The sequence below is a fragment of the Dermacentor silvarum genome, chromosome 2, assembly GCF_013339745.2.
Source record: "Dermacentor silvarum isolate Dsil-2018 chromosome 2, BIME_Dsil_1.4, whole genome shotgun sequence".
NCBI lineage: Eukaryota > Metazoa > Arthropoda > Arachnida > Ixodida > Ixodidae > Dermacentor > Dermacentor silvarum.
In genome coordinates, this window is record NC_051155.1 from 211,287,072 (window position 1) to 211,309,405 (window position 22,334).

The following is a 22,334-nucleotide window of genomic DNA, read 5'->3' on the forward strand; positions in this document are numbered from 1 at the left end:
GTTTTGAGACTTTGCTGCTGCCGATTTCACCTGTTTCAGGAACTCGTTCGCATAAACTTGCGCGAAGCGAGAATGTGCTTTAATAAATACGTTTCAACAATGATTAGCCCTCCTTATTTATTTCACCATCAAAAAACTTCCAACGGAAGATTCGAAGACCCTCGAGCGAAACATTTTCGCGAGCGGAGACTTTTTGATAAAAATTGACGCAACATTCCTAAAATCGTGAAACAATCCCAAATTCGTAAACATTACGAAAAATTAGGGAGAGTTGGCAGGTATGGGGTAATTAATTTTCTAGCCCAGAACATGACAAAAAAAGTTGGCCAAGTCACGTAATTTGTAAGTCAGATACACATTGGTCAGTCGAAGTAGCATAATGTATGTCAGCGGTAATAATTGGCGGGGCGATGATATTAGGAGATTTGCAGGCATAGGTTGAAGTCGGCTCACGCAATTAAGACAGGAGTAATTGCAGATTTACGCTTACTCGTAGCTGCGTTCTTTTAGACAACGTACAAAAAGCGGGATAACTTTGAGCAACTGTATGCTTGATAAGTGGACGCACCCCGATTGCTCGTAAGATAAATATCACAAGATGGAAGGGGAAAAAAAAAAAGAAATTTGACTTGTTCTATGCAAGATAGCTGCTCAGTGTTAGGGCAAGGAGAAAGGGTAAGAAGTTCGGCTTCTTCTATGATAGCTGGTTAGTGCTAGGGCAAGGAGAACGAATTCTGTCGTTTTACGTGCCAAAACCACGATTTGATTATGAGGCACGCCGTAGTGGGGGACTCCGGATTAATTTTGACCACCAGGGGATCTTTAACGTGCTCCCAATGCACGGGTCACGGCCGTTTTCGCATTTAGTCCCCATCGAAATGCAACCGCCGCGGCCGGGATTTGATCCCGCGACCTCGTGCTTAGCAGCGCAACCCCATAGCCGCTAAGCCAACGCGGCGGGTCCCTTTGCGCATATGAATAACAATTAAGAAAAAAAAAAGCGCGTTATAAATCATGCAATCTGTACATTTAGAAAATTCAACAATTGCGCAACCGTATACATGACCCTAGAGCGCGGGCACTGCAGGCGCGCTCTAGTGTTGTTCATCCTGCAACAATGGCGTGAAGTGCGTCTTCTTCCTCGGCCACACGAAACAACGCAGCCGCGGCGCTCAACAGTGGACGTTGCAGCCAACCGACCGTGCCCATGAATCACGCGCTCGGTGGGCCCATTGAGTTCGCTCGCGGCAGCTGGCTCGAGCCTCGGGCTTCGGCAGCGGAGGAAGACGACGGCCGGCAGCAGGCACCATCGGCAGCGCCAGCGAGCGCGGCAGCAGGCCCGGCATTCATTGGCAGCCGCAGTAGCGTGGCGGGAGGCGACGAGGACGAGCGGGGCCGCAGAGACCAGCGTTCGGGATCCAGCCATCGGTCATCGCGCAGCCAGCCATCCAGCTATGGGCACGGCCGACGAGAAGCGCTGGGAGGAGGAGGAGGAGGACAACCACGACAAGGACTCGGGCCTCGAGTCGCTGAACGGCTCGTCCGAAGAAGAGGACGAGCTGGCGCAGCGCATCGTGGCCCAGGTCGAGTACTACTTCTCGGACGAGAACATCCTGCGCGACTCGTTCCTCCTGAAGCACGTGCGGCGCAACCGCGAAGGTTACGTGAGCCTCAAGCTGATGGCCTCGTTCCGCAAGGTCAAGAGCCTGACCAAGAACTGGGAGCTGGTGCGCGAGGCGCTGCGCTCGTCGTCCACGCGGCTCGAGGTGAACGCAGAGGGCACCAAGGTGCGCCGCCGCGAGCCGCTGCCCGAGCACGACGAGACGGCGCCCTCGCGCACCGTGGTCGCTTTTCCTCTCGTGGATCGCGTCACCGTGGAGGCCGTGGCCGAGATCTTCTCGCGCTGCGGGCCCATCTCGCTGCTGCGCCTGCTGCGTCCCGGTGGACCCGTGCCGCCCTGCGCCAAGCGCTTCCTCCAGCGCCATCCGGAGGCCAGCGGCTGCTCGGCCGCCGTCGTCGAGTTCGAGCATCACGAGGCGGCCAGCCTGGCGGTGCGGCAGGCCAGCCCGCTGCTGCGCGTGCTGCCGCTCTCTCCGCCGACGGTGGGCCTGCCGCCCACCCCGGCTGCTGCTGCGGCGGTGGACAGCGATGGGCACCGCGGCGGGCAGGTCGGCGGCAGGCCCACCGCCAACCGCAGCGTACGAGTGCCTGGCCCGGGCGGCGCGGCGTGCAACTCCCCGTGCCCCTCGTCGCCGTCGCCGCTGCTGGCCCCCCGACACAAGTCACACAGCCAGGGTGACGTGAGCGCTGCCGGCCTGTGGGTCAAGAAACGCCCCGACGGACTGGGGCCCGTGCTTCGCCAGCCTCGGGGCCCAGACGGCACGCGCGGCTTCCATGACCGCAGCAGCGCCTGCCTGGCGCCCTCCTGAGCTCAAGCAGACCACCGAGCGCGCGCAGGCCCAAAATTCGGCTGCTCCGCCCCACACCTTTTTTTTTTCTCTCACTGTGTCTTTTATTGTGTCACATTAAACTTGTTCCACCCTCAGTCTACGATCTCGCCATCCTCCAGGTCTTCCTCGTCGACGACCGCCATAACAACCTCGGCGCACCCGCTGTCGGGTTCTTGCGGCCTTACAGGATCTTCCAGCTTTTCAGGCTTCCTCTGGATCTTTTTTCTCCTCGGTATCTTCGCTCACGGGCACCGCCGCCGCCGCTAGAGCTGCACATAAGCAAAATGCAACCGTCTGATATTTTTCCAATCAGCTGGGCGTGCAACACTAGCGCGGATACACAAGATGTCAGTCACGTTGCTGAGATAAGTCATTGATGCAATCTGCTTAACGTGCCAAATTGGTTTTCGTTTCTGGATTTTACATGTAAAGCGGATATTCTGAATCTACTTGCGAAGCATGTAGCCAGCTTCAGCCTCTCCGAAAACGAAAGAAGTCAGCGCGGCCCGTCTAGTGCAAAGCGACTTAGCGCGCCACACGCAATGATACCTAACCTGGCGCAGCACGCGGTCTTGGCAGTGTGGATAAGCCATTAGCAGCAAGCGAATCTTGGAACCCGGCATGCACATATGTCTTGCGCTGTAAACACCCACCATCGCTGCACCAAACTTTCGTTTCGGAATAGTAAATTTTGGGCTAATTGGTTCAGCATATCTTGCAAAGGGGAGCGCGGAAGTGGTACGGAGAGGAGACCGGACAGGGAAAAACACTCGTTTCCACGCAAAGGCAGCTGAGAGAGAGAGAGAGAGAGAGAGAGAGAAAGCACTTTATTAGCACCCGTCAGAGTATGAGCTGAGGAAATGTGCGCAAGGAAGCAGACCACCGAGCGCGCGCAGCCCCAAAATTCGGCTGCTCCGCCCCACACGTTTTTTTTTTTTCTCACTGTCTTTTATTGCGTCACATTAAACTTGTTCCACCCTCAGTCTACGATCTCGCCATCCTCCAGATCTTCCTCGTACTCTTAAAAGAAGTTTGCACCCCTTGGCGCTTATCTTGTCCCACAACAATAATCGTCATCTACCCTGCTTGACTTTCCTTTCTTGAAAACTCTGCGCTCACTATTTCCCTGTCGAGAATTATTTGATTTGAAAACATATACATTTGACAGGAAAGGGAAAGCGAGGAGCAGGCTGGCAACTCCCAACGCAAGGGGCACAACGCCTAAAAGCCACGCAGATAACGCGCATGCCGTTCGTGACCTGGAAGTGCCTGAAGTGCCGGGCCCGCAGCGTTAAAGAAAGGAAAGGGAGGAAAGATACATGACGATCATTGTTGTGGACATAATAAGCGCCAAATGGTGCGAACGTTTTTAAGAGTGTAGGCTGCACATGGATCCATTAAGGCTATAAACACTTATTCGCAATGGATTTGGTAGGCCGCGCACAACGCCATCGTGAGAGCTGGTCATCTCCCACCCTAGATTGGCGTTCAGCACAAAGCCGTGGGTTCGATTGCCCGCAGCAGGGGCCACATTCCCAATCAGGGCGCGATAAAGAACCCTACAGATGGTCGAAATTAAATATCTTAGGACATTCACTACACGACGTCCGCCCCTCATAGCCATGTCATTTTCGTGTGCCAAACTCCGCGGGTTCATACTTGCGCGTGCTTCGCGTGCGTGGAGCTGTTACGACGCACGGCAATGGCAAACGCTTTGTTGACTCCTGAGAGGAGCCGGCAACCAGACAGCTGGAAATGGAATCCAGGCGCCGGTGAGCGAGGAACAAATCAACCACCGTTCCCAAAGCAGGGCTCGCACTCAGACATTCCGCATAAAGGCTACAAAAGCATCGAACGGTACTGTCGCTTGCAGAAAGGCCGACGAGACCTCCACGGCTGCGGTGCCTGACGCCGAGATGGCAATTGCATCCAAAGAGCAACTAAGGCCTGAGCACGGGATATATCATGCAGACGGACGGCTTCGGGAGCTCGAGAGGGAAGGCGGGCGCTTTGCGGCGTTTAGAAACAGGCACGCTAAATTGGCAGGTATATATTTTCACTATACAGTCGAACCCGGATATAACGAATTATCGTATATAACGAACAGCTGTAAAATCTCATTGAAATTCTTGCATAAAATTTTTATTTTCTATGTCGAATTATTGATATATCGAACTATTTCGTGATCCCCTTCGGGTTCGATATATACGGGTTCTACTGTAATAGGTTCAACGCGGCGACTTTCACAAGTATACGCTTGACCAAGGTTTTGGAATCCGCCAAGCGTGCGGCGCGTGCCGCGTTCTCACCGTCGCATTCCGCAAAGCACATGAAACAAGCTGCGTCGCATTCCGACATGTGCCACCTGTGATCAAGCAGCCGCCGCGTCGCCAGCGCCATGCCTGGCACAACAAGACCTCTACAGCTTCCGTCATCACAGAGGCGCGCTGTGCAAATGATCCCGCGCCAGCGTGACAGAGAAATGAAACGGACGTCAAGCCGCCGCATCACCAAGCACGGCGCGACAAGCTCGGAGACGAACAGCGCGCGACGAGCCGCTCTATTTTTGAGTCCCCGACGCGCGGTTGTTGCGGCCGGCATGCGCTTGTCGCCGCCGCGCCTGCCACGCCAAGCCGACAGTGACGACGAAGTATGACGAAGCTCTTCGCGGTTGCTCGCCGCGTGCGCGTGTCTCGTCACCCCGACGAGCACGGATGCCAGAAACACGCATACGCACAGCGGTACATAATAGGGGGAGAAAGAAGAACTAAGCGCTGAGCGCAACAGCACAGCAGCAGTTGGTGCCTCCAGTTTTCTCTGGCATAAATCTAACGAAGGCTGCAAAGTCTGACGCGACGCAGAGGGCACCTATAAAGCAAGCGCGGCATGCCCGTCCTCACCTTTTCTGTCATTCTTGTCTTTCGTCATTCACGCACCTGACAGCAGAAACCGCGCTCAACCACCACCACGTAGATGGCACAAAGTATGACAGAGTGGGGTTGAAGATTAATATACAGAAGACAAAGATAATATTCAATAGTGTGGCAAAGGAAAAAGAATTCAGGATCACCAGTCAGTCTCTGGAGTCTGTAAAGGAGTAAGTTTATCTAGGTCGATTACTCACAGGGGACCCTGATCATGAGAAGGAAGTTTACAGAATAATAAAATTAGGTTGGAGTGCATACGGCAGGCATTGCCAAATCCTGACTGGGAGCTTACCACTGTTGTTGAAAAGCGTACAATCATTGCATTCTGCCGGTGCTAACATATGGGGCAGAAACTTGGAGGTTAAGAAAGAAGCTTGAGAACAAGTTAAGGACTGCACAAAGAGCGACGGAATGAAAAATGTTAGGCCTAATGTTAAGAGAGAGGAAGACAGTGGTCTGGATCACAGAGAAAACAGGGATAGCAGATATTCTAACTGACATTAAGAGCAAAAAATGGAGCTGGGCAGGCCATGTAACACGTAGGATGGATAACCGGTGGACCATTAGAGTTACAGAATGGATACCATGAGAAGGGAAGCGCAGTTGAGGACGGCAGAAAACTAGGTGGGGTGATGAAATTAGTAAATTTGCAGGCGCAAGGTGGAGTTGGCTAGCACAAGACAGGGGTAATTGGAGATCACAGGGAAAGGCCTTCGTCCTGCAGTGGACATAAATATAGGCTAATGATGATAGAGCTACAACGTTCAAGAATTTTACCGGCGTTTCCAGTGTCAAGGCAAATGGACACAGCTGCAGGTCCCGATAAAGTCCTTGCTCCTTCTGCATATTAAATACCTGTCACTTGCGTACCTGAGGTGCTGCAAATATAATTTCAGCACCTCCAAGAAAACACAGGTACTCCGTGCTTTCAGTGGTGACTTCACACCGGAAGAAGCATCACAACGGTACGTTTTTTTTCTTTTTGGTACTACACGTTTTTCGATGGGCTGTCTTAGTGAACTTTATCATGGTTCAAAGGGTGCCCAGAAGGTGTCGACCATTTTCGCTGTCCTTATTTTACTGCATGCATGGGCTTCCACTGCATGACGTCACAGCTCAGAGTGCAAAGGCCTTGCATCATTTAGGAGGTGTCGACTAAACCGTGGTAGAGAGAATGGAAATTAGATGCGATGATAGCTAAACAGTGGCAGCACTCAAACTTTTAACTAAATCCAAATATGAACGCGACGATTGCCCCCCAACCACACACCACATACACACTCACTCACTCCCAGAAGAGAAGAAAGGGGGGAGGCAAGGGTTTATACGTATTTCATTGTGCTGTTTCCCCACAATTATGAGGTACTATATGAATGCTGACATTCCCAGTGTCTCTCAGTGCGCTTGTGCTGCGAGGAGTTGCGACGCCTATACTTCTGGTGCACAAGTCCATTAGAAAAGCATAACATATAGTATGTGGTCTTTCTATATGTCCTCCTGTGAATTATTTCTAAGTAAATAATATCAACCACACATTTTTCTACAAACAGATACTCAAGTGCGCCGTTGCACTTGCATTTTTGGCAGTTTCCTTTTCGTTCTGTGGAGAAAAAAAGAAGACAGTTAAAAGAATGCACTTCCTTTTTCTGAATATTCCTTTGCACATTCCTCCGTATTTTAGCAGTTGAGCTAAATTATGGTCAAGACTACAATAAAGCCATTGCGCATTCTGAATTGACCAGTGCGCCAAAATATGACAGCTCTTTCTGTATTTTCCTTGTTCCGAGAAGCCAGATCAACAGCCCAGTGGAGGAACAGCCATTTGACCTTTTGGCACCAGTATAGGCAAAGGCAAAATTTTGAGTTGGCATAGGGACAAGCACTTTGCAGTGTCCAACATGCATCTATAAAGCAGATATGGTCTCAATTTTAACTGAAATAGTATGTCCATCAACGAGGCGTTCCGGACAAAAATTGTCAACCTCGCTTCATAGCTCTTTAGTAGAATGGCTTTCCCTGTGCATATACAGTATAGTGGTGTAAAGCCCTTTCTACCATTTAGACTTCCCACAGGCATCGTGCATTTGGCGCGCCTCACACGAGCAAGAAAGAACGTTTGGGGAACTAGGGCACATCAACAAGACCACGCCCTAGCACATGCGTGACTAAACCGAAGTTACAACAAGGTGCTGCCCTCATCCTCTCCATACCAAAAGTTTCGTCCAATGTGCAGAATGTGTCCTGTAAAACTGTGTTGCAGAACATGTAAAAGCTGATTCAATTCCAAATATGGAACCTGCTCTTCCGATTGTGCAGGTCCCCACTCATAAAAGGGGCACTCACAAAAGGAAGAAGGTCCCCCACTCATAGGCAAATCATGTGCCAGCAGCTTAGTACTCCTATTACAAGATAATGGCAGTGCCAGCAATGCTAAACAATGCGCGACCGGACATTACCCAAAGCTACAATGATTATTTGAATAATGCTCGACCTTCTTTTTCCGAAAATGTTACCCAAAATTACCTATATTCATGACCAAATAATCTTAACCTATATTTGAGAACAAAGCTAGCAGAAGTACCAAGCGCATCAGAGTTCCTCTGTCACACCTGATGTAAAGCCCTACGAAATGCAGCACCAAGGATGACTTCATTTGGGTTGCCGAGAACGCCTGTGAAACAATCGGTGAAGACGGCGTATCTGGAAGTTCCGGCAAGGTGCAGCTTGTAGCACTCGACTAGCGAGATTTAGTAGCCGAGCTTACGGTAACTAAAGGTGCGCCATGTTCAAATTTCTGCCTTTTTCAAAAAAGATATGGGTCAACCTATATTAGAAGAAGAAGAAGAACACTAACTGAAAAACACTAACTCACCTACTGGAAGTCCGGTGTGTTATTCGGGGATTAGGGAATATCCCTGCCTAGGCGTCGGCCATAAGCCCTTGAGCTCTGGTGGCTTCCTCGGCCCGCTGGACGGCCCAGAGTTGGTCTTCGAATTATATATATTTTTAATCGCTTGGCGAGTGATACTATCGAGGCAACATCACCGGAAAGAAGCTTTCATTATGCTTTATTATATAGACGCTTGGCGTAATTTTCACTTAAAATTATGTTTTGGGGCAGGATGGTGTGTGGGGATGCGCGACTCTCACGCGTCCCCTGATGTTTTCCCGCATGGCTCGCGTCTCCTGTAATCCGGCTTCTCCGCGTGACTAAGCGCTGGCAGAGGTTGTGGTGGTTGCGGCGGCGAGAGATGGCGCGAGTGTTGCGATGCTAACGCCACCGAATGGCGGGGTGACTTGGGAGAAAAAGGTCGAAGGCGCTTCCTCTTTGGCATGGGATCGGCGGCCAACACGCACAAACGCTTCGCGCGTGCGCCGGCCCGCTTCACGGGACCGTCTCACGAGGCTAAGAGCAGGACACCGGTATGGACGAACACGGATCGTTCGAACACGCCACCGTTGGCGTGACCGTACACGTGAACGACTAGGCGATGGTGTCATAGCAGGAGGCGAACTTATTCGCTCGCTATCCGGTCGCAGTGAGTCGGACTTCCTTGATTTGGCGCGCGCCCATGTGAATGTTCTATTAGTAGTAATGTGGCTAGCATGCATTAGTGTATGAAAGGTGCAATAAATGCCCTTTTGATTGTTTGCACTACTGTGTTGTCGTTCCTTTGTCCCAAGAGCATGTGTGAGACCCCACAGGTGAAAAGCTATGCTCTTGGCGCAATTCGGAGCAACTGGTGCAGCTGTTTCACTACTGCCTGCCTATTCAAATTCTGTTGCGTTTTTGGCAATTTTAATTTACTTTCAAAAGATTGGTCGGAATTAGTGCCTACACTATCAAGAAAGAACTTGCCCATAGATTTCATGAGCGTATGCTAAACTTTGGCTTTTATCAACTAATCAGTAAAATAAGCACGGCTGTCCGTTCTGCCAACACTCTTGATCTGATTTAGCAACCACACCTCAATAACTTCTATTTCAAGTACTTACAAGGCCTTAGTCATCACTTAGTAATTGATGGTCCTTTTCCCTGTATTCCACTCGCCAGAAATGAATAAAAAGCTCTCAGCCGTTAAAGCAACTATGTGAGCATACATACTATACAGGCAACATCTTGTGATTATTGTCTTTTTTTTTTTTACTTACGCTGGTTCGAGTCAAACTGACAGCTGTACAAATTTGAAATGCTGTGTTTAATAAAACAACATATTCCTACTATCAAAATCACAGAACACACACAGTCCCCATGGTCAAATACAACTTTCATATGATCAAACCATAATAATGTTGTTGTTGTAATGCTTTATTTATTTTAGTTACGACTACCAGCCTTGATTACTGTGGTCAAGTGTGGTGGAAGTGGTAGGGGAAATAGAAACAGGGTGAAGGGAAAGAATGCCCATTTTTCTCAGCTAAAGGCTTGGGTTCTTCCATAGCATGGGAAAAGCATCATGCTGCTTTGAAGCATTAAAGGGACACTAAAGGCAAATGCTTAGTCCGACGTGGACTGTTTAAATACCATTCCAGAAACCTCGCAACACTTGTTTCATGCAAAGAAACTGCTTAGTTTACGAGAAAATTGCATCTGAAGGGTCCGAATACCTTTAGGGCAATTCAAATCTCCCACCACGCCAACTGGGGAGTGGCGACGGTGCATACGCCATCACCACCCTTTGCTGCCGTCGGTGAGTAAAACGGTGCCCAACAGACGGCGGTACGATGCGCTGCTGCAGCTGCTTTTGTTGAAGTGGCATGAACCGTTCGAGAATCCCGCGACATCACATAGACGTGGAACTCTCTGCTACTTGATGTTTGTGCGAGTTTCGCGAGCCAGCAGAACCAGCACAGCACTACGCGATAACGGAACTACAGAAACGCGAAAGCGTGGTCGACACAAAGTTGAGCGAAAATGAAACCTTTCGACCGGCCACGTTGTTGTCAATGGTGCAATGTCAATGAGTTCTTTTTTCTAAAAATGAAATAGAACTGGTCAAGTAACATTTTTTTCCGTCTTATAATACAATACAATGATGTTTTTTATAACGAGTGGTTGAATGCTAGTGACAGAATTTAAATGAGGAGTGCCTTCGTCATCAGGCAACTACTTGAATGTCCCGGGGGAGTCTAATCGTGTCCTGCATTTACCTCAATTTCTCGATTACTAAGGCTCTGTTTGCGATAATATTAATGCCTTAGAGATACCCGAGCACTAATCCATCACTTTAGCTTGACTTAGTACTTGCCTTTAGTGTCCCTTTAAGCTTGCTTGCACTCCTAACCAAACACAATTTCTTTTTCACAACACTACCATCAATGTTACGCAGTGATCCCAAACATTTCTGGGGAACCATTAACCCTTATTTAGAGAACATTTCACTATGGCTGTGCTGTTCCGGAAAATGAGGTCGCTGACCTCCTAGACACGACATTCCATTCTGTTCTTACAAATGAATATATACTGCTAGCCTGCCCGACATCCTACCATATACTCAGGCCCTCCATAAATGACATTAAATTTGGCCCACCTGGGAATTCTTAAGTTAAATGATTCATTAACCCTTTAAGGCCGCAAAAAATCCGGAAATGTATTAGAAAATGCATTTTTTTACAATGCCTATCTGGATATCAAATTTTTTGCAGATTCCAAATATATATGACAAAAGGGTAGAAAATTCACAACTTGTGTCTGAGAACACACAAAATGAAAAACGAGGAGGCGCTGGTGGAAAGTTCTATTCATCTAACTTCATTCACTGTTGCGCCGTTAAAAACTATCATCGTTGTCGGCGGCATCAGAGTGACTGGCAGCATCAGAGTCATTTGAATAGTGAAAACTCCTGCGAATTTGAACACCTAAAAACACGCAACGGTTACTTGGACAAAGTTTCTCTCGCATAGCCTGCTTTTCAGACAAACCCGAGTCAAAAGCAAAGGTTTGATGCATTGCTAGCTACTGTATGTCAAGTGCCGTAAAAATGACAAGGAAGGATGCGCGGGAAGCCAAGACTGAACTGGAGCATACCCTCCTTTTTCATCTGGCTTAAAAGCAGCAGAGAGGCACCCCGAGCATGCGCTCACCTGCATTAATTAGCAGTGCCTAACAGCACAGCTTTGGGTGTCCTTTATTACATCAAAATGTAGCAATAATTATACTTATTTACAACATATATGAATTATTGCGAGGTTTACAATTTAAAAAATCAAAACTCTGGCTCTTTATGAGCACCATCTTTTAACAGCCTTAAGACCAGAAATAATTAGAAATGTCAGATACATACAGAGTTTAGCTAATTTACAATGTAACCACATTGATTGGAATAAACTTCCTGACGAAGTCGTTACACTAAATTCTTTATCCCTTTTCCAGGCGCGCCTGCATTCTTGACTCTGTCGCACATAATTTATTTGCTTCTTTTTTGCTTGCATTATGTCCTTTTGTCATGTTGAATTTAAGCGTCGGCAAGATTGGTTGTAATGTATGTTTGTATGAGTGTACTTGTATGTTCCCACCCTGCTAAGATCTTGAAAAAGATCGCAGTATCTATAAATAAAATAAATAAAATAAAAACCACGTCTCTCCTGTAACAAAACACACAGATCATGACATAGTATATTTTGTGGCTGCGTACAAGTTACAGTTTTGAACTTCTGCGCTATTCTCTCCTCAAACATTTAAACTAATGGATAGAAATCTACGTAGTTTGTCAAATGCTGTGTTGCAAATGTTGCAAATGCTGTGTTGAATGTACATGGTGGTCCTTTATGAAAGAGAACGCGCAAGCGCGTGGCCTACACTCTGTGGCGGCTGCTTAGAGTGCCAGCAAGACGAAGTACGTCCACTTTTGATGTTATCTATTGGCTGCCAGAATAACCAGTAATGGCCGATAGGCAAGCCAAGCTCCTACTGGAATTAGCCGCAAACCTAACCGAATAGGCGAGGTTTATTCACGCTATGCGGGGAAGCGGAGAGCCAGAGCTGCAAAAAAATACACTGGAAGTACCAATTAACTAAACTCGTTTGCAACCTTTGGGACTTGTCCCACAACAATAGTCGTCATCTGCCTTGCTTGTGCTTCCGTTCTTGAAAGCTCTGGGGATGCTACTTTCCTATCAAGAATGCTATGTCACGCTGATGATGCGTATGTCATTCGTGGCCTGGAAGTACCGGATGTGCAGCGTTAAGGAAAGGAAAGGCGCGCAAGACAGATGACGATTATCCTTGTGGGACAAGATAGGCTTCAAAGGGTCCAAACTTTTCAAGAGTGTAGCGGGCATATGTTGACACTTCCACGTTTTCAGTGCACTAGCGTACCGAGCATAGTTTGCTAGCAGCAGGCCCCACCCTCGCGCATCAGTCTGGCATGGGAGGGAGTCCAGCAGGCACTTGCCTAGCAGCCGTGTCTGGTTATTCTGGCCACCAATAGATGACGCCACAAGCGGACGCGCTTCCTCTTGCTGACACTTGCTGGCACTCTAAGCAGCCTCCGCATGGAGTTACTACATATGGCTCCCACAGGGAGCCAGAGTTGGGCCCCCGTTTTCCACATGCCGCTCCGTTGTCATTTGCCAAGCGCGGTCACGTGAAACGATGCCGTTCCTCCTTTTGGCCTCGTGAATTCCAGCGCCATCGCCATCTGTGCGGCACGTTTGATTTTGTGACGCGGCAGATTTCGTGCGAGTTCATCAATTCTCTAGGCGAATCGCGTAACGTCTTCCTGTTCTGCACCCGTCACTTGGGTTATCGGCATGACAGGTAGCAGTGCACCCTACTGCAGGAATCGCAATGAGTGTGGAAAGTGTTTTTTACATACCGTGCACCCAGGTCAGCCATCCGACTGCAGTGGCGTTTTGCGAATGGGACGCGGCAACAGCTCGCAGAAATGCAAGAATTTGCGAGGTAAGGTTATGCCAGAAGAATGGCAACTTTATTTCTGCTTGTTGGATTACGCTATTTAGTTCTATATTTTAAAGGTTCCGGTAAAAAGCCTAAAATAATGCAAGCGCCCATGTGTGACCTGCTAGCGTGCATTTCGCGCCTACGACTTCACTGTTTTAAGAAAAGCTTGCAGCAGCTCTGCATTTTATTGCGGTTTTTGCGGTGCAACGCTGCAATTGAACTATGACAATCGAAATAAGCATGAAGGAGACCAAAAAAGAGCGCGCGAGAGCTTACGCGAGCAGACGACAGAATTAAACCAGTCGTCCGGCTGACACCACATATGAGTACGCATCGAGCGGTCGGGCGGGTCCGCATAACACCAGTTTCCCATGCACACGTCACTGAAGCGGGCGTTTTCATTGGTCTTCGCTGTTCGTGGGTCGTGTCTTTCAACTCCCGTTCTGTGTTCGCTCTTGAACACAGCCCCTGCGCGAACGAGAGGTGGCTTCACTGCACAAATTTAGATTGCAAGATAGCGGACCTATGCCTAACTCTTGCTTCCTTTGGGGGCTATATACAGTAACTCTACCTCCGCATACCTCCGCAGATCACAGGCCACGCACTCACAAGTTCCCTTTCGTAAAGGACCACCGTGTACACTTTCCTTGAGCTTTTTTTCTCTATGTTGAGTACTTTGAGAAGGGTGCTATGTGAACATTGTTTTATTTCCTTCTGCTGCTTTTGCTTTATGGAGTAGTGGGGCTAGTTAGCTCTCCAAAGGCCACACCAGAGTGTTGGCACTTCCCTGGTGGTGTGTTCCATTGAGACCAGCACCTGAACTTTACTCCAGCACAACTAACATGTTTCACCAGCTCTACACAGTTGAGCTGCCATGATAGTACAGCAGCAAATTAGTGGCAATTAATAACATGAGATTTACAAGCTGCAAACTCATTTTGCACACTGACTGGGCAAAATGTATAAGCATTACTATTATAATGTTTTTCTTCTAGTTAAAAAGACGTCAGATAACCAATCACCCAGTATATAAACCCTCCACTAAGATTTCTGTGCTCAAAAAATGTATTTTACTGCCTCGGGAGCTACCACCTTGCGCTCTGAACACAGGAGTTTTCTAACTTTACTACTTGATGAGACAGACTAAAGACAATATGCTCACAAATGGACATACTGATGCCCTTGCTGTCACATAACTGTGTTAATATACAAGGTCACTGTACACTAGAATATAATATAATATAGAATATAATCACGCATTACAGCCCCACGTAGACATCCTTCAGTTCTTTTTCACCACAATATGAGGGCGTCACGCTCAAAGTGGAAGAATCTTAGGATCTTTCCAAATCTGCTTAAAGGGGGCATCCAATTCTGTGGACTATAACGCCCACCAGGCATTGGAAGATTACACACACAGCAATGCAATACTCACCAACATGCTCTTCTCTGATCACACGACTACGCTCCTTCCGATACTTTCTGCGCATGCGCTCTCGTTGCCGAATCTCCTCCCCAAAGACCATGTTTGCCTCATCTCGTGATGTATTAGCTTTTACAAGGAAGAAGAAGACGCCGCCAGGCGTTCGCCGTCGACTCTGGTCCTGTTAAAAAAGAAAACAAATTTAATTCTGCGGTTTTATGTGCCAAAACCAGGATCTGATTATGAGGCACACCGTAGTGGGGAACTCCGATTAATTTTGACCACCTACATCTAAGTACATGAGTGCTTTTTCTGTCCCCTCCCGCCCACCTCTTGAAAATGTGGTCAATGTGGTCAAACAAGCGATTGCATTACTGTCTGTATGGGATGTCTCAACTACGGTCGTAGAATAGGAGAGGTGAACAAATGGTGCCGATTCTCCAATGCGCCACGCATTACATGACGGCTCTTGAGTTGCCACCGCTTTGCGTAAGGTAGCAGCAGGGGTAGTCTGGGCTCATTTCTATGCTTCGCTGTACTTGAAAGTACGTAGCCGGCGGGTGTCGCGAGCATTCAAACTGTATTTTTATGTTTCTAACTTTTGAAAAAGAGCTTCGCGTTGTAGTGCCGTACACCAGAGAGGTTTTCAACAACACTGAATAGTTATCGTTGCTTAAAACAGGCTTCTCGAGTGGATTAATGTTTTCAGCATGACTTCAGACGCCGTTGTTTATGCGATTGTTTTACTTCTTTATTTTGCTGGATACAGATTGGTTCTGAGAACTATACAGTGACTAATGCGTCATTGCCAAATGAATCACGTTTGAAACAAATATCTTTTTGATATGTTCCCAATAAAGTACATCTGAATATGTTCTTCCTCATGACAATATTAATAAAAAATCTTTTGTTAGCATGTACGACTATGCAGAAACAGTATTTACTCTCTTAGCAAAACTACTGTTGGCGTGTTAACCAATATATGTATCTATCTATCTATATAGATATACAAAATTGTTACTATTATTATTAATGAAAAACGTTGAGTCGAGAAATCATCAGTTTCCAAGCACCTTACTGAAAGATTAAATCACTGGGAGGACGTGCCGACTTACAAAACAAAGTTCACCGACGCCTTCTGGAACACTGATATTTCTTGTAGAAGCTTCAGCGTGCGCGATCTGTCTGCAGTGTGTATCTCAAGTGAAGTCCACTGTGCCGTGCCTGCAACGGTCACCGCACCTTCACTTACTGCGTGTTTCACGAAATTTCTGTTCGCTGCTGCTTAGAGTGGCCGGACACAAAGGCGCCGCTATGTCTAGACAGAACGGTGTCTACTCCCGTCGTTCGCAGTCTAGCATTTCGTAGGCGCATGCACGTTTGCACTCACCATCTGACGCTACTGGTGCAGACGCCTGAAGCCCAATGCTACCCACAGTAACATGAAAACCAAATATTATTTTAAGCTGTACACTCGCTGGTAAGCTGGTAAGAATTTTCACACTTAACAGAAAAATAGACACACGTCCCTTGCGATCAGCGCTCTGTGTCAGTCTTTTTGAGATTACCCACGCTGATTAGAAAATTTTAAGCTCCATAGAGCCTGGTACACTTACTTTTGTGGGCAAGGCCGACGGACAGCCTCTACAAGCTATTAAGAACATAAACAATGTTTTAGAGCCACAAAAACTGCAATAATAACCGACCTCTTACAGCATAGCAAAAACTTGCAATGCACATCTTTGAGCCCATAAAACCCCTCTCGCTACCTGTCAACTCTTGGAGAAACTCGAGAGGTGTGGCGACGTGCTTGGTGCGCTCGTTTGGCCACCTATCTATTCTACCACCGTGGTCTCAAAACTGATTTCCCAAGTGAAACGTGCTGCATATTGTTGCAATGTGGTCAACAAGGTGAAACAGGCTGCCCTAAGTACTACATTTCCATAGTATAACCCAAATATGGATGTAATGCTAGGGAGACTTTTCATGGCTTGAAAGATTAAAAAAGTTATGCTGCAATTATAATGCGACTTAATGCATAATGTATCCTTGTATGTGGGCTTCGAGGCACCACATGCATGCATTATGGTAATGATCACCTATCGCAATATCCTGAAAGTCTTTAATAGGCTCAATGGTGCATGATGTGCTGCACCATGAGTCAGCTGTCTATGTGTGTTGTCATGGTGAGGCCATGTGGAAGTGCTTTGTTGGTGCGAATAGGGCCATTAAATACTAGACAACCTGTCTGCTCAGGGGGTTCCTAAACTTCCTGGCCCTGAGCAACCCCACCAGACTGCTACACAACCTCCCCCTTTCCTAACACACACACTCCTGCTCACTCCGTTTGTTACAAAAATGTGCTTATCCACAGCCCCACAATGAAAATGTTGCAATGAATCAACTGAATGGCTACACACATTATACTGTATGGAAAAGAACAAAATAAGTGCACAAATTACTGAATAATTAAAACAGGGTAGTCAGTATGTGGCTCTAGGCCAGTAGAGTCAGCCTGAGTTCGCCTGTCTTGCAGTTGGGCTTGCATTGTGCTGTACTTGCAGATGCAAAATGCATTAAGTGAAATTTTTGTAAAACTGAAGTGAAGACCATTCTACATGTCCTAATATCAATCTTGCGGGCTACCATGTTGCGCATAAACATGTTTAAATAAGATTTCACAAGAAAAACAATATTACCAGACTGAAGGTCACTCGAGTGAAACGAGAATAACCAAAGCAGCGTCACCTCTGGGTGAGCTTGATTCCTCTAATGCCTACGATTCGGCGTATTACTTTTAATCTAGAAGGCCATCACTTTCAACTGAGGAACTCGCAATACTAACACTTAAACACACAAAACTTTTTCATGCTGCTCAATGTGCCGTAATGCAGTGTGTGCCGGCCATACAGTTCGGATATGATAGAAACAGACGCAGTGTGGAAGCAAGCCAGTCTGCATGAACATGCGCCGTGGCAATATCAGTGCGTCTGTACCACAAATACAGTAGAATCTCACTGATACGATTCTGCATACTGTATTTTTGCACGTATAATCCGCACAAAAAATTCAAAAAAGTTAGCGGTAAAGTTGGGGCGCGGGTTGTACGCGAATATTACTTGAAGGTGTGGCTTCACAGCAGCGTGGCGCACGCTGCAGTGTAGCCACACCTTGAGGCAAAGTTCTCCGCATTTATTTTCGTTATGTCCTAGGGAATCCTACCCTCTCCCCACCACTGCGTGTTGAAGATCCCTTTTCCCCATCAGGGTTGTCCATTCTCCTCCTTTTTATGGGTCGGCACTTTGTGTATAGCGAATAATGCATGCGGCGCCGGCGAACTAGTACGTCACCCGTTCCCACGGCGCTCCCGCGGTTCAGGCGAAGCGCTTTATGATACGGCTGATAGCCAAATCGCCGTTGCCCATGACAGTGCTGCTCCGTCCGCACTGTCATCCTCTGTCACGTGAATGCTAGCTGCGCCTGCGAAGTGATACGATTTGCGTCAGATGTCACGTGACTGATTTGTCCGCGACAGCGTCCGTCGTGTGAATCCAGCTTTATCAGCATCGCCGAAGAAGGGGGAACAGAGCCGCTGGCCTACGATGTAAACAAATCGTCCGTCCGCGAATGGACTGTTTTTGCAAAGATTTGAGCGTTATTGCATGCAGTTATTACTGCGGGTTATGCGCGCGGATATTTTTTTTCCTTTCCCAGCTGTTGTAATTGGGGGTGTGGGTTATACGCGGTGGCGGGTTACATGCGGAAAAATACGGTAATACGTTTTGCAGGATCATATGTTTCTTTCTCTTTTCCCAATAAAACGATTTGGTTGGATAATACGTTGGATGATACGACTTTCGAATGATATGCTTTATTTTCCGGTACCCGTAAAGATTGTATCAATGAGTTTCCACTGTAGCGTATAAACGCGGCCCGCATACGCTATATGCTGTTAAATGGCCTGATCGTGGTGCGTCGGCAATGAGGAAACCAGGCAGACGCTGCCAGATACGAAAGTGGCTCTTAGCTTGCACAACACCCGAGTCCATCCTTGCTCGCACAACAGACCACCCTGCAAGCACAAATGAAACGCGTTCGGCGTAGACATTGCGGGTATGCAAAGAGTCTTGCACGCTACTGCCACAATAAACTTTCTCGAGAAGGATACTAATGTGCGGTCAGGGCGTGTGGTTATATTGTTAAATCCGAACCATAGCATAAAAATCAGTTGAAGGTGTTATGGGGTCGGATTCATTCCTGCCATTTGCAAAGCTTCTCAGTTTCACAGAACCAAATTTGGCTCCCCCCTGCAGAGTTATTTGAGCACCTTTAACCCACCAGCCACACTGCCCTGCACTGATTTCCGCTCTCACTATTTGCAGACTTGCACTTTCTGCCGTCGAGATGTTGGCTTTCTTGCAGAGCTCAGTCGCCTGGAATTGGGATGATACCAGCTGTAGGACAGACTCTTTTTCTAAGAAAGTTAATGGGCATGCTTTTGATATGCTCCATATAGAACTCATGAGTACAGCAGCATACTTGCCCTGATCAGTAGGCCCCCCGTTGATTCGATGTCTTCTGTCATGCCCAGCAGCTTGCGAGACCGTGTGACACCAAGGACTTGTACAACCCGCCCTTTGATGAAGGGTTTTGAAAAAAAAAAAAAAACTGAAATTACAAAAGTTGCTGAAAACTAACTAATGTTGGAAAATCACCCCAATGAAAACAACATAATACTATATTAAAGAGAGACTAAACAGAAATATTAAGTTAAGCTGGAGTGGTAAATTACACTTCTGGAATTCATGCATTGTCAGTAGTGCCCTAAGTGGAGTCTTCATGAGCCAGAAGATGGGTTTGAAGGTGCTTGAAGAACGTAATATCAGTGTAGCAAATATTTCTTTTCGGGGTCTTTTTAAACACATACACAAAAAGAAAAAAGAAAAGTATCATACTGCGCCTCTGCTCTAAGAACAAAAATTGATAATCGCATCATACACTCCCTGCAGGAATATTCTGGCACTGCCCCTGCTAAAATGTTGGAACGACGACGAATGCCTATTGCTACAGTGGGGACCATGCTGAATGCTACGTCATACAGTGACAGGAACTACTGTCAAAAGTGACTTACTGACCCACGGCTGCTTCAGGGATCAATGCCACTTGAGGCATACAACTACATGAAATGTTTCAAGACTGGGTGGCGTCAAAACTACACGTTTGGTAAATAAAGATACTGTGCATCAGCCATGCAGTCCCTTCTGACCTGTATGAGACCATGAATCCACTCACCCACAAGCTCCACGTTGGTCTCTTCTAGTCGCTTTGCTATGTCAGCAGCTACCTCAGCTACTTGTTCATCGTCTGCTTCCGAACTGCTGGACTTGGAACTTTCCGACTTTGATCGCCGTTGCCTTCCAGCCCCTCGAAGCTTTGGACTTCGTGACCTTGAGGGACGGGTGCAGACACGCTCTCCTAACCGATCCATGATTGACCTCTTCTGGCCACGAGGACCTGAGTCCTGAATGTCAACCACATCATGTGTAGTGGCACTGTCCTCGTCGAAGAGATCATCTGGATCAATAGGGTCTGGCCGTGTGTCGAGGTCTTTTCGAGTGAAGTCATAGCTCTCACAGTGACGGTAATTCTTCCAGTTGACCCTTTCAGATGACTCCACTGAGACTTGCCCTAGGTCCTCCATAAGTAGCTGCTCACTGAGCACAGCGCCCCACACATTGTTTACCTGTATGAAGTAACAGAAGATAACTGAGCAGGGTGCAAACAGATGGATTTGCTTTACTGAGTACAGTGGCACCAAGTATGAATGCCGTAACAAATTAAATGCACACAATCGGTGATAAAATTATGTGAAAGACCAAAGCGGGAACCATGACATGCAGAGGGATTAATAATTTCTGAAACTCACACGGCGAAATTAAAACAGAAATTGAAGCCAGCAGGCTGCTTGCTGCGAAATATAATGGACGTGCGAGGCCACACGAGGAAGCCTCTGTCTTGAAGTAGGAACCTCCAATTATTCAGCACAGACTGTGCAAGCCAACACACGCATATGTGATCCCTGTCAGAAGAGGTGTACATACAAACAACGTTCACGGCGAATTGACTGGTTTGCCTCTATAGTATACATGGTTCATACCTACTGCGGGGGGATTGACTAAAATCGGATGAGTTAGAAAGACAATTAGTTAAAAAAGTAATCACACGCTTCGGAGTCGGTAAACACTTACCTTTTTCTTCCTGAACGGTGTCTCTTGTTTCGGCATCTCAGATAAAGCAGCACATTTGGAGAAATCGTACCCGGCCTTGGCTGCGCTGTTTCTGGCCTTGTCAGTTGCCTGTCGTTTCCAGGATGTCTCCTCATCGCCGGAGTCGTCATCTGACGTTGAGTAAGCACGGTCGTCGCGGTAGCTGGTCACACTGTTCGCGACCGACGCTTCCATGGCACGTTATATTACCCAGGGAAATGTGTCACTGCACATGTAAACAGAACAAAAATACGGCGCAACGTTTGCAAATTGTTCGTACGGGTAAGCTGACACAAACGATAAGGCCCTTTGTTTATCTTCGAGTTACTAAACCTCATAGTTGCACAGTACGTAAGTGCTTAAGAACAGAAAGAAGAAGCTACGCACAATTGTGTAAATTCAGAGGTCTGTCGTTTTCAACACAAAACAAGAGCGAAAAATTTGGAGGACGCTTAAGCTTCGCCTTTAAGAGTGGAACGCGATAGCATTCAAAGATTCTAGGCTGTTTCTCACACTTCCCGGCAACTGCAGCTTATGTAACCGTAATGTTTACCGGGAAACGCTGGCGGCGAACGCTATGCACGAAGGCGCGCTTTCTGGTAGAAACGCAGCCTCTTCCGTGGGCCAGCCTTCTTTTATTTTTTGCACATTTAATATTTCAGCTTGAGAAGATTTAGCATAAAAGGCATGCGCTGTCGGTGTTTTGTTTCATGACATTGTTTGTGGGCTGTCACTCTCAAAATCCCGAGGAATAACTTTGTAAAGAATGCAAGACAAAGTGTAAGCAACTTTAGTGGTAAAATATATTTGGAGGGCATGCGTGGTTGGGGACACTTTTCTCGGCCGCGGGCGACAATGCCGACGCCGGATTTACTCGACACGGGGCCCTAAAGGCTATCGCGTTAATAAAGCACAACGTGTTTGAAACGCACATGCAACGCGCGCAGGGACGCTCAGGTATCGAACTATCCTTGCATGTATGCAACACAAGTTGAAAACGAACTTACAGAAATGCTTTGTAGCAAATACAGGACACAATTTCGGCGTCTGCAGAGGTAGTAGAACAGATAATTGCAAGTGCGCTTGTTTCCTGGTAACCTTACATTAGTTGGTGCATTGCAAGACACTCTGGCTACTGCTCGATGCAGCCATGGATGCAGCCGATGCAGCTGATGCAGCCTGGTATCAAGGTTGCTGCATAACGTATCGTTGTTGGTGTTGTTCCCGCCTTCAGGCTTTCATAACAAATGCAGGCTGAAACCTTCACAGAATACCTATAACCAACTTGCTTCGTCATCTCTATTACAACAGTGAAAGTTAATACATAGATTATTTTTATTTTTGTTGTAGTTCCCACAAAAATAA

The 22,334-nt window shown here is 47.3% G+C and overlaps 2 protein-coding genes across 2 annotated transcripts; one reads left to right on the forward strand and one right to left on the reverse strand.

Moving 5' to 3' along the window:
* Positions 1–542: 542 nt before the first annotated feature.
* On the forward strand, positions 543–2,546 carry LOC119442553 (la-related protein 6). Its single transcript, XM_037707465.2, has one exon. It carries the CDS (start codon positions 1,455–1,457, stop codon positions 2,427–2,429), a length of 975 nt encoding a protein of 324 aa, XP_037563393.1. The 5' UTR covers positions 543–1,454; the 3' UTR covers positions 2,430–2,546.
* On the reverse strand, positions 2,488–22,153 carry LOC119442551 (phosphorylated adapter RNA export protein). The gene is made up of 6 exons (XM_037707464.2): positions 21,977–22,153; positions 20,952–21,195; positions 19,996–20,446; positions 19,247–19,338; positions 14,716–14,884; positions 2,488–2,719 (listed from the first exon to the last, which is right to left on the reverse strand). The coding sequence occupies exons 2-6, from the start codon at positions 21,162–21,164 to the stop codon at positions 2,652–2,654; spliced, it is 993 nt and encodes a 330-aa protein (XP_037563392.1). The 5' UTR covers positions 21,165–21,195; positions 21,977–22,153; the 3' UTR covers positions 2,488–2,651.
* Between the last annotated feature and the right edge of the window lie 181 nt (positions 22,154–22,334).